Consider the following 12,367-nt stretch of genomic DNA (forward strand, 5'->3'; position numbering starts at 1 on the left):
TTTTTTTAAATATATTTTATTGATTTTTCACAGAGAGGAAGGGAAAGAGATAGAGAGCGAGAAACATCGATGAGAGAGAAACATCGGCCAGCTGCCTCCTGCACACCCCCCACCGGGGATGTGCCCGCAACCAATGTACATGCCCCTGACCGGAATCGAACCTGGGACCCTTCAGTCCGCAGACCAATGCTCTACCACTGAGCCAAACCGGTTTCGGCTGCTCTTGTTTTTTTTAAGGTTACTTTTATTTTTCCAGCTTTACGGATTGAGGTCTGATGGACACGCAGCATTGCGTGCATTTAAGGTGTGCAACCTGTGGATTTGCTGCACTCATATCCCGCAAGGCTGCCAATGCGAGGCTGCCACGGCGGGTGGCTGACACCTCCAGCCCGTTACACATTCCCTGTTGTTGTTGTTGTTGTTGTGAATCCTCCCCTGAGGACATTTTCCCCTTGATTTTCAGGGAGAGTGGGAGAGAGAGGGGGAGACAGGGAGAAACATCGACGTGAGGGAAACACATCCATCGGTTGCCTCCTGCGTGAGCCCCCGACCAGGGCCGGGGCTGGGGAGGAGCCTGCCACCAAGGCACGTGACCCCCGACCCGAATCGAACCCGGGGCCCTCTGGTCTGCCGGCTGGCGCTCTATCCACGGAGCCACACTGGCCAGGGCCATATTCTCCTTTTCGTGGTCTCTCCTCTCTGAGCAACGTTCACGCATAACATAGAGGATCGTTAGCCCGAGTCACCGTGCTGTCCATTAGAACCCCCGAGCCTGCTGACCTTACCAGGAGAGTGGTGCCCTTTGACCGGCATCTCCCCGCGCCCCCCACCCCCCGGCCCTTCTGTGTAGCCACCATCCGACCCTCTGTTTCCCTGAGTTCGGCTTCTGCAGAATCCACATCCGAGTGATAATCATAAACGGTGTGTCTCTCTCTGTCTGGCTTCTCTCACTTAGCACAGTGCCCTCGGGGTACAGCCGCGATGTCTCAGAGGCAGGAGTAAACATTTGTAGCTGCTTCCTTGGAAGTGACTTGCCCGAAAGCTCACAGCCATGGTGCAGCACCCGGGAGCAGAGCGGGGCAGGCAGGGGTCAGCCTCCTCCGGCCCAGGACGCGCCTGTGTTTGCCCTCGGAACGGGAAAACCCACCCGCTCCCTCCCGGTGTTTCCTCTCCAGGGTCTCGCTCCCCGAGGAGCCGCCCACCGCCCCACCGCAGAACGTCATCGCCAGCGGCCGCACCAACCAGTCCATCATGATCCAGTGGCAGCCGCCCCCCGAGAACCACCAGAACGGCCTCCTCAAGGGCTACATCATCAGGTAGGCGCCCGCCGGAGGGACAGGAGAGGGCCGGAGGGACAGGGGAGGGCCGGAGGGCCGGAGGGACAGGGGAGGGCTGGGGCCAGGGGAAGGGCCGTGGGACAGGGGAGGGCCGTGGATTGGAGAACAGAGCCAATTCACACGGGCCCTTCTCCATCTGGCAAAGATCCAGCAACGAGAAGAGCCCGCCCTGTGGTAGGCAGGACGGCAGTTAGACATCTAAAGAACTCCCAGCAGTGAGAGCCTTGGAAACCACTCGCAGGCCCCACCCCGACCTGAATGGGAAGCACTGGGGTGGGGGGGTCCCCAGCAATCTGTTTTAGCGAGGCCTCCATCCACACAAAGGCTTTGAGGACCGCTGCTCTGGGTAGAATAACCCCCAAACCATCCGGGACCTCTAGTTACCCATGGTTAGAATCTAAGGTAATTGCATCGTGGTCCTCTGAGCTCCCAGCCGCCGGAATTTGCCTGTACAGGTGTCATTTCCTCGTTCCCGGTGTACTTTGTTCTGGTGGCAGTAGAAATGTCGGCGTAGGTAGCCTCGGGTTTATTTGTTTCTCTCTACCTACGGGAGTGACCAGCCAAAGAAAGAGCCTCTGTCCTAGAGGGAGAAAGAAAATGCGCCCAGCCCGGGTGGTGTGGCTCAGTGGATAGAGCGTCGGCCTGTGGACTGAGGGCTCCTGGGTTTGATTCCGGTCAGGGGCACGTACCTTGGTTTCGGGCACATCCCCAGTAGGAGGCATGCAGGAGGCAGCTGATTGATGATTCTCTCTCATCAATGTTTCTCTCTATCCCTCTCTCTTCCTCTCTGTAAAAAATCAATAGAATATATTTTTTAAAAAGAAAAGAAAATGAACCCAGCTGGTGGTGTGACTCCCTGGTTCAGAGTCAACCTATGAACCAGAAAGTCACGGTTCAAGTCCCGGTCAGGGCACAGGCCCAGGTTGCAGGCTCCATCCCCAGTGTGGGCAGCCAATCAGCGATACTCTCATCAATGATGTTTCTCTCTCTCTCTTTGTCCCTTCCTCTCTGAAATCAATAAAAATATTTTTTTAAATAAAATAAAAAAATTTTTTTAAAAAAAAAAATCAGAATGGTCCCCAAGACTTGTGTTAACCAGTCAGGTAGCCCCTGGCTGAGGCACGCGAGCCACCGCTGACCACTGCCTCCCGACTCCCCCCTCAGGTACTGCCTGGCTGGGCTGCCGGTCGGGTACCAGTTCAAGAACATCACGGACGCCGACGTCAACAACCTGCTGCTGGAGGACCTCATCATCTGGACCAACTATGAGATCGAGGTGGCCGCCTACAACAGCGCCGGGCTGGGCGTCTACAGCGGCAAAGTCACCGAGTGGACGCTGCAGGGAGGTGGGCGTGCGGGCGGCCCCGGGGGGAGGGGCTGCGGGGCAGAGAGAGAGGTGGGGGCGAGCGCGATGCAGGCGGAGGTTACGGGGGACCAGGGACCTTCTGCGAAGGCTCACATTAGCTGGATCGTGAGCCCGCTCACCTAAAACCACCAGGGCATTTTCATACCCAGCACTTCCCTTTGTCAGAACCCCGTGAATGGGTCAGACAAGCTTTATTTTTTATATATATATATTTTTATGGATTTCAGAGAGGAAGGGGGAGAGAGAGAGAGAGAAACATCGATGAGAGGAAATTATCAGTTGGCTGCCTTCTGCACGCCTCCAACTGGGGATGAAGCCTGCACCCCAGGCATGTGCCCTGGCCAGGAATTGAACCACAACCTCCTGGTTCATAGGTCAACACTGAGCCACACTGGCTGCCAGTGTTTCTCTCTCTCTCTCTTTGGGCCAGATAAAGCTTTATTCCTGCAAACTAATCAAGAGGAAGAAGGCATTTGGGTGTAGACCAAAATGGAGGGGGAGGGGTGCCAAGCAGAGCCCACAGACCCCTTCCCTGTGTTTTCTCTACTCAACTGCACCCCTCCACCCCCACCCCTGCTCTGCTCTCTCCTCCAGTCCCCACCGTCCCTCCGGGCAACGTGCACGCAGAGGCCACCAACTCCACGACCATCCGCTTCACCTGGAACGCCCCCAGCCCCCAGTTCATCAACGGCATCAACCAGGGCTACAAGGTACGTGAGGCCCCCTCGTCCCAGGAGGATGCTGGGAGATACACACCGGAGGCCCCAGCGAGGGGGCGGGCAGGAGGGGTCCCGTCTGTGTTCAGAACCATTGGCTCAGACCGAGCAGAGGACTCGGGATCAAGGAAAAGGGCACGGGGGCTCTCGTAGGGCCAGGTGCGGGCTCTAGGAGGGTGGCCACCACCCAGGCTGCGACCGGGGTGGGGGTGCGGGCCCCGGGAGGCCGGCCGGTGAACAAAGCCGGGTTTGTTTCAGACTGAGGACTGCGGGGCATTGAGGTCCAGGACGCGCTTCTCACAGGCATCCCGCAGGGTCCGGGGTCCTAGGCTGGACGTGACCCCACACCCCGGGAAGGGCTCGGGTCTAGGATAAGGTGACCAGACGTCCCGCTTTTGGCGGGACAAGTCCCGATTTTTAACAATTTGTCCCGCGTCCCTCGGTGTTTTAAAAAAAGTCCCGATTTTTGAAAAATCGGGACTTTTTTAAAACACCGAGGGGCGCGGGACAAATTGTTAAAAATCAAGACAAATTATTAAAAAGCGGGACGTCTGGTCACCTTAGTCTAGGACGCTCGGAGCCTCGGGTTGCCGACCCAGCGCTGCCCGGCGTCGGCGCCCGGAGCGGGTGTGCCCTCTCGCTGAGCTTCCCTCAGTCCGTCTTTGCTGAGCTCAACGCCATGCGCTGTGCCCGCTGCTGGGAACCACAGTAACCTCTGCCCCGCGTTCACCAGCAGCAATGGTGCCTGTTCCCTGGGGCCGTGGTTGGCACAGCTCGGCTCGAGAGCCGCATGCGGCTCTTTGGCCCCTGGAGCGTGGCTCTTCCACAAAATACCACGTGCGGGCACACATGTACAGTGCGACTGAAGGAGTGCCCTAATGAAGTTAACAGCAATGTACCTACCTAAAGAGCTAAAGTTTAAAAAATGCGGCTCTCAAAAGAAATGTCAGTCATCGTCCTGTTGATATTTGGCTCCGTTGACTGGTGAGTTTGCCGACCACGGCCTTGGCTGTGCGAGGACCAGATGGACAGGGCTTGTACCGTGTTGAGCACCACGACGAACACGTGACACCTGCTCTGAGGGGGACTGCGGGAACCGTGGCGGCAGGAAAGTATTCATTTGCTTGGGCGGCCGTAACGAGTGCCCTCGGTCCGCGGGACTGAGAACTCCCCCTTCTCACCGTCCTGGAGGCGGGCAGCCCCAGATCCAGGTGTCGGCAGGGCGGGCTTCTCCGGCGGCCTCTGTCCGTCTTCTCCCTGCGTCCTCGCGTGGTCTCCCTCTGCGTGTGTCCGTGTCCCAATGCCCTCGTCTTACAAGGACACCAGTCTGATGGGAGGAGGCCCACCCTCCCTGGGGAGACCCATGTTAACCTCACTGCCCCTTGAAAGGCTGCTCCCAGACACAGGCCCCTTCCGGGGGCCTGGGCCTTGGGACGTCAGGGTCAGCATTTAGGGAGAAACAGTCCAGCCCATAACCAATAGTGCCAGCAGCAGGGAGAGAGACTGTAATGATGGAAGCCTGGCAGTAACCGTGGTAACAGTGAAAGTGTCAGTAACGGTGTTACAGTAAGTGGGACAGTAACGGTGGTAGCAGTAAGAGTGTCAGTAACCGTGGTTACAGTAAATGTCAGTAACCGTGGTAACAATAAGAGTGTCAATAATGGTGGTTACAGTAAATGGGACAGTAACCGTGGTAGCAGTAAGCGTGTCAGTAACGGTGGTCACAGTAAGTGGGACAGTAATGGTGGTAGTGAGCGTGGCAGTAACCGTGGTAGCAGTAAGAGTGTCAGTAATGGTGGTTACAGTTAGTGGGACAGTAACGGTGGTAACAGTAAGCCTGGCAGTAACCGTGGTAGCAGTAAGAGTGTCAGTAACGGTGGTCACAGTAAGAGTGTCAGTAACGGTGTTACAGTAAGTGGGGCAGTAACAGTGGTGGCACCGGTGGTGGCCGTGGCAGTAAATTTGCTATAACTGTAACTGCCCTAAAAGCCAGGACTTCTCAACCCTCCCCGCCCCAGGGTGCGCCCTATGTCCCAGTTGCAGCTGGCCCCAGCGGCTTGGGCAGGTGGGAGGAGGCGGTCGGCCCCTCCAGGTGTGGGCGGAGGCAGAGTGTCTGAGGCGCAGGGTCGGGAGCCAGCTGGGACAGGGACTGGGAGACACTGCAGGCTCTGGCTCCGAGCCCAGGGTGGGGTGACGGCAGACACCTCCCTCCGGAAGGTTCCGCACACCATCAGTGCCGGGTCTGCACGTGTGCGACAACCGAGACCGCTTCTAGGACTAGCAGCCAAGGCCGTTCCCACAGCCGTTGGGCGTGGCTGGGCAGGAAGGACTGTCTGCCAGCTGAGCGTGAGGTCCCCTCGCTGTCTCTGGGCCTGCTCTCTTTCCTCTCTTTCCTCTCTTTCCTCTCTTTCCTCTCCTCCAGTCGGTGCTGACTTCAATCCAGGGCCTGCGTCTTCCATTCTAAACAAAGTGGGATGGGCCAGAGCCGCCACTCCCAGCCACTCACTCACTCTCCCCGGGAGGGCACTGCAGCCTGGGCTGTGGGGGGACAGGTGCTGGGGCCGAGGCTGGCAGCCCTGACTGGCTGGAAAGCCTGCTAATTGGGACTCTGGGGGGAGGCCGGGGAGAGAAGGGGAAGGCCCGACTCATGCCGAGGAGCTGAGCAGCGAACAATCAGCTCTGTGCTGCCCATTCTACGTTTCCTTCCCCACACGGGCGGGCTGGCCTGCAGACTTCTAACGCCCATGGCTCCCGGGGCGCCGAGAAGGCCAGCCAAGTGGCCAGGACATGAGAGCCCAGAACCGAAGGAGGCTGCAGAGCTCCCCACCCCCCGCCCCCCCGAGCCCAGCCCGTGCCCAGCACCTGGGAGCTGCTCAGGACGAGTCAGGGAACGGATTGCCCAGATGTTGGAACACAGGAGCCAGCAGGAAAGTCAGAGGAGCTTACTCAGGGCACTTTCTACGTGCCGAGTGGGATGCTAGAGCTACGTTCTCATTCCTCTCTCACACAAGCTGCACGAGAACCCCAAGCAGCATTATCGGCATCACCCATTTTACAGACGAGGAAACTGAGGCACTAGCGGCAAGTGAGTTGTTCCAAGTCCGAGGACCTGCAAAGCTCAGACTCAAGCTCCAGAGCCTGCACCTCTTCTTAGGTAGAAAAGAAGATGTGTCCTTTGCTTTGATTATAAAATAATAAGGATAGTCATTTTTTTCCCCCCTAAGTACAAATGGGTCCAAGCGGGGATTCTGTTTCTTGCTTCTGTGGCCTGGAGTATCGGGGCGGGGGGGGGGGGGGGAGGAAAAAAAGCAGGGTTGGTCCCCGCAAACCCCAGTGGAAATGGGCTTTCCCCCCTGTTAATGGGGAAGCGTTTCAAACACCTGCAGCAGGAGAGAGAGGCTTGTAGTGAGTAAGCCAGACGCACATCCCCGGGTTCGGAAGTTCCCAGCTCACAGCCGAGCGCGTTCCGTCTGCCCTCGAACCCTCAGCCACGCCCCTGGAGTCTCATGTCCCCCACAAATATTTCCATCGAGAAACAGTAGCCGAAACCAGTTTGGCTCAGTGGATAGAGCGTCGGTCTGCGGACTAAAGGGTCCCAGGTTCGAATCCGGTCAAGGGCATGTACATTGGTTGCGGGCACATCCCTGGTAGGGGGTGTGCAGGAGGCAGCTGGTCGATGATTCTCTCTCATCGATGTTTCTAGCTCTCTGTCCCTCTCTGTGAAAATTCAATGAAATATATTAAAAGAAAGAAAGAAAGAAAGAAAGAAAGAAATCTGTGTTTAAGCCCTTATCAGTCTCGGGCCTCAAACGGATCAGCAGTCCCTTTCATCCGATCAGATACCCGCTGGGATTTAAATTTCTAGTAAGCTTACTAGTCGGTCTATTTGCTTTGGCGCCCAAATGAGAGGCACACAATTGCATTTGCTTTGGTTTCGGTTGGCGTGCCTTTGTTGTTCCTGTTGGGGGTGGTGAGGGGGAGAGGAGGTGTTAGGTCTCCGTTGATCTACAGATCCCCTCTCTCTTTTCTTGCTCTTTTATTTCTTTTTTTTTTTCCTGGCAATGTACTGCGTTAAGAATCTCCGCCGTTTGTACCGCAGACTTTCCCACAGTCTGGATCGCGCTGATTGCGGCCCTGGGGAGCCATTGAACACGGGCCTCTGGAAGCCGCCTCTGCGTCCATTGGACCTGGAGTGAGAGGCCTGATCAGATGCGGGTCTGCGGGTTTTATGTTCCCGGGGTGGCTTCCCGGATGACACGTGGGTTTTCATTAGGAGGCAGGGCGGGCGGCCGCTCTGACCGCGACGTGGCGCCCCCTGCCGGGCCTCGCGTGATCTGCGCTTTCCGTGGGACTCGCACCATCGGGACGGTCCGGTGTTAGGGTTTTGTCTGGACTGATTAGCTGAAATCTTTTCCTTTTTTAAAAAAAGAATTTTCCCCTTCCCCACTTGTTGTTTAGCCTGGATGAAAAGCCTGGCAAACACTCCGCTCTCGCCCATTACTGAGCCGTTTTCAGAATAATGAGCTGGTTCCTTAGCAACTGCTGAGGTGACAGGTGACTCTGGAGTGGGGTAGGGGAGGGTCTCTTTGTTTTGCTTTGATTTGGGTAGTAGTATTATGTACTTAAGGATTCTTACAAACGCCTCTGATGTGTCTCAATCCACTGCCATTATAATGCTTTTTGTAAAAATACAGCTTTAATTGATTTCAGAGAGGTAGAGAGAGAGAGATAGAAACATCAATGATGAGAGAGAATCATTGACCGGCTACCTCCTGCATCCCCCAAACGGGATCAAGCCCAGAAACCCGACCATGCGCCCTGACCAGGAATCGAACCATGACCTCCTGATTCATATGTCAGCTCTCAACCTCCTTCCTAGACGGTCCCTGGGGCACTGTTTTAAGGCGCCTGTGAAGACACCCTTTGTCCTTGAGTCTTTGTAATTGTTGCCTTTTTTTGAGTGGAAGGGAGATAGAGAGACACACACAGAGAGAAACATTGATGTGAGAGAGACACATTTATTGGTTGCCTTCGCACACGCCCCGCCCAGGGCCTGGGGTCGAGCCTGCAACCAAGGTATGTGCCCTTGACCTGAGTCGAACCGGGGACCCTTCAATCCCCAGGCCGATGCTCTTTCTGCTGAGCCAACCCGCCAGGGCTGTCCTTGGTTTCTTTAATGGCAGCAAGGGTAACTGGCCACACCCGATACCATGATATTTACCCAGATTCTGCACCCGTTGGGGAACAGGCCGCACAATTCATTCGGATGGCGTAATTAATTCAAATGTACATTAATTAAATTAAAACATTAAACTTGTTTCTTAATCTACTCCGAAGAAGTTCGGGCCGATTTAATTGCTATGAAACAAGATAACCGAAATAAAGAGGATATTTAACATACTTATTAAATGCCACTTAGGATTTCTGATTAGTATTTTTAGGGTCTAATTAGTGTCTAATTAGCTTGCTATCGGCTATCTTTTCACAAACAGCGATTAGATTTCCAAACATCCCGAATAAACACGAGTCCGTGAAAGGAGAAGATTAAGCGTGGGATGGGCGGGCGTTAATCAGGCGGCATCGGCAGGGTATTGTCTTCGACCTATAAATACCCGCGCTTATTAAAACCCATCCAGTGCTGCCTTTCACTGTTAATTGCTGTTTAATCAACTTCAAATAAACGAGGGACTCTCTGAGCCCAGCTGTCATGGCTGGAGACAGATGAAGGGCCAGGAGTGTGAGGTGAGAGATCAAGAGGCATGAACAGCTGAAACCGGTTTGGCTCAGTGGATAGAGCATCAGCCTGTAGACTGAAAGGTCCCAGGTTTGATTCCGGTCAAGAGCATGTACTTTGGTTGCAGGCACATCCCTAGTGGGGGGGTGTGCAAGAGGCAGCTGATCGATGTTTCTAACTATCTCTCTCTCCCTCTCTGTAAAAAAAAATCAATAAAATATATTTTTTTTAAAAAGAGGCAGGACCAGCCCGGGTGTTGTGGCTCAGAGGTTGAGCATGGACCTAGGAGTCAGGGGGTCCTGTGAACCAGGAGGTCACGGTTCGATTCCCGGTCGAGGCACGTGACCAGGTTGCAGGCTCAATCCCCATTAGGGGGCGTGCAGGAGAGAGCCCATCGATGGTTCTCGCTCATCATTAATGTTTCTCTCTCCCTTTTTCTCTGAAATCAATAAGAAATATATTCAAAAATAAAAATAAAAAGAGGCAGGAAGTGTCCAGACTGGGTGGCCTGGGTGGCTCAGTTGCTTTGGTGAGCACCATCTCACACACCAAAGGTTACAGATCTATCCCCGGTCAGGGCGTATACGGGAGGCAACCAATCCATGTTTCTCTCACATCAATGTTCCTCCCTCTCTCTCTCTCTCTCTCTCTCAAACCAGTAAACATATCCTCAGATGAGGATTTTTTAAAAATCTTTTTACAAAGAGGCGAGCAGAGGAGGAAGGGGAGGCAGGAAGCTTAAGCAGCCATGGGCGGTGCTTGTGGAGGGAGAGGAGCCAGAAAGAGGTGTTGAATTTCCACGGGGTTTTCCGGCTGGTGCCCATCTCTGGGGCAGGGTTAAGACTGAAACCCCAACTTGGAACAAGTTCAAAGAATAAGAGTTAACTGTGAACCAACGTTCCGGCTCCAAATTCGGGACCCCCAGGGAGCAGCCGCCAGCCCCCAGGGAGAAGGGGTAGGAGGCCAGGCGTTGGAGTGAGAGACCTCGTCACTCTACTTGCTGCAGGATACAGTCCATCGCTGAGCCTCTCTGGGCCTCAGTTTCCTCGTCTGTAGGAGGCAGGGCCGGCTTCCTGGTGGCTCAGGGCTCCACGCTCAGAAGGGCCCCAGGCCTGGCTCAGTGCCGTCGCCTTGAAATTCTTAATGATTCTTGCCAAGGGGGCCCTCCATCTCCCTTGTGCGCCGGGCCTACAGACCATGAGCTCCTCTCGGTAAAATATCAGCCCCCTCTGGTGGGGTCCCTGTGGGATCTGCAAAGCCCTCGTGACTCAGGGTGCCTCGCCATCACCTTCAAATAAACGAGGGAATCTCTGAGACCCTCGGAGTGGGCTCCCGGGACACGGGCTCTGGTGGTCCGTGGGTATCGGCACAGCCACCCCTTCCCGGGGAGGAGCGACTGCAGGGACCTGGGCTCCTGGACGCTCGCTGTCCGTCAGCCCGGCCTGCTCTTCTGGAACCTTCCGGGCTCTCTCCTCAGCTGATCGCCTGGGAGCCGGAGCAGGAGGAGGAGGTTACCATGGTGACCGCCCGACCCAACTTTCAAGACAGCATCCACGTGGGCTTTGTGTCGGGCCTGAAGAAGTTCACGGAGTACTTCACGTCCGTGCTGTGCTTCACCACGCCCGGGGACGGGCCCCGCAGCAGCCCGCAGCTGGTGCGCACCCTCGAGGACGGTAGGCACCCCTCCCCCTGCCCCCCCTCCCCCACCCCCGCCCTGCAGCCCCTGCCCCGCCTGCCCACCCGGGGCCCAGGCTCAGGGCAACCTGGTCTCCTCTCCCATCCTGGGTACCCTGGACACCCCGGGCTGTCTTGCAGACGATGGTCTCTCTCTGGCGCTAACTGGCATTGGGCGGGGTGCGGGTCCTCTTGGGGTACAGTGCCTGGGCCTGTGGGGCACCTGAGCTTCAGTGACATCCTGGACACCTCGCTGAAGGTCAGCTGGCAGGAGCCGGGGGAGAAGAACGGCATCCTCACAGGTGGGCACCGCGCTGTCTCGGGCCTGGGAGGGAGAAAGGTCCCCGAGCCTGTCCTCTCCCCGCGCCCAGCAGCCACCCCTGCTCAGAGCATCCTCCGAGGAGGAGCCGGCCCTCCCTCCCAGGAGCACCCCGCACTCCCACCCCTTCCTTCCCCCTCAGGCACGCACGCACCTCCTAGATTCTGAGGGACCCCAAGAGTAAGGTGACCAGACGTCCCTCTTTTGGCGGGACAGTCCCAATTTTTTAAAAAATATATATTTATTGATTTTTTTACAGAGAGGTAGAGAGAGGGACAGAGAGTTAGAAACATCGATGAGAGAGAAACATGGATCAGCTGCCTCTTGCACACCCCCCACCGGGGATGTGCCCGCAGCCAAGGTACATGCCCTTGACAGGAATCGAACCTGGGACCCTTGAGTCTGCAGGCCGGCGCTCTATCCACTGAGCCAAACCGGTTAGGGCAACAGTCCCAATTTTTAACAATTTGTCCCACCAGAAGCGGGACGTCTGGTCACTTTACCCAAGAGGCATGCACCCAGGTCAGCAATGGCCAGTGGCAACCCCCCCGACCCTGTCCCCGAGGCCCCCTCGTCTCTGACTTCTAAGTAAGCAAAGCCCACCAGCCTGGGCTCCTTTCCCCAGCCCTTCCTCGTTCCAGTGTCGCAGCTTCAATTAAATTTTTTTTTTTTAATTTTTTGGGTCGGGCAGTCACCATGGTAACTCTCCAATTAAAAAAGAAAAGGGGGGCTCACGGCCCCTCCACTCTGTGATGCACCCCACGTCCAGCCCCAGCCGCCCTCACGTGGCCACCTCGAAGACTTGCTCATCCTCGCCCCTACCCATGGGGGTCCCCCGCCCCCCCAAGGAGGACATGGGCCCCTGGGCCAGGTGCCTCCGCCGGCCTCGGTCCCAGGGCTTCCTGGGCGGAGCTCACTGTGGACAAGTGAAGGCGTGAGGGGCGGGGCAGCGGGTCCAGGCCAGCTCACGGCCATGGCCATGGCCAAGCTCACGCGACCCGGGGCCCCCAGGGTACCGGATCTCCTGGGAGGAGTTCAACCGCACCAACACCCGCGTGACCCACTACCTGCCCAACGTGACCCTGGAGTACCGGGTGACCGGCCTCACCGCGCTCACCACCTACACCATCGAGGTGGCCGCCATGACCGCCAAGGGCCAGGGCCAGGTGTCCGCCTCCACCATCTCCTCCGGGGTGCCCCCAGGTAGGTGCCCAGGTGGGG

The 12,367-nt window shown here is 56.5% G+C and overlaps 1 protein-coding gene across 2 annotated transcripts in view; it reads left to right on the forward strand.

The window, feature by feature from the left end:
- Positions 1 to 12,367, forward strand: part of SDK2 (sidekick cell adhesion molecule 2) — a 186,274-nt gene that overhangs the window by 130,307 nt on the left and 43,600 nt on the right. For both annotated transcript variants that reach the window (XM_084862127.1, XM_084862128.1), the window contains exons 16-21: positions 1,176 to 1,316; positions 2,502 to 2,683; positions 3,298 to 3,413; positions 10,631 to 10,826; positions 11,031 to 11,129; positions 12,158 to 12,349. In XM_084862127.1, coding sequence (XP_084718253.1) covers positions 1,176 to 1,316; positions 2,502 to 2,683; positions 3,298 to 3,413; positions 10,631 to 10,826; positions 11,031 to 11,129; positions 12,158 to 12,349 — 926 coding nt within the window. The remainder of the gene's footprint in view (positions 1 to 1,175; positions 1,317 to 2,501; positions 2,684 to 3,297; positions 3,414 to 10,630; positions 10,827 to 11,030; positions 11,130 to 12,157; positions 12,350 to 12,367) is intronic.

This window comes from Pipistrellus hanaki (assembly GCF_964339955.1).
Source record: "Pipistrellus hanaki genome assembly, chromosome: 16".
NCBI lineage: Eukaryota > Metazoa > Chordata > Mammalia > Chiroptera > Vespertilionidae > Pipistrellus > Pipistrellus hanaki.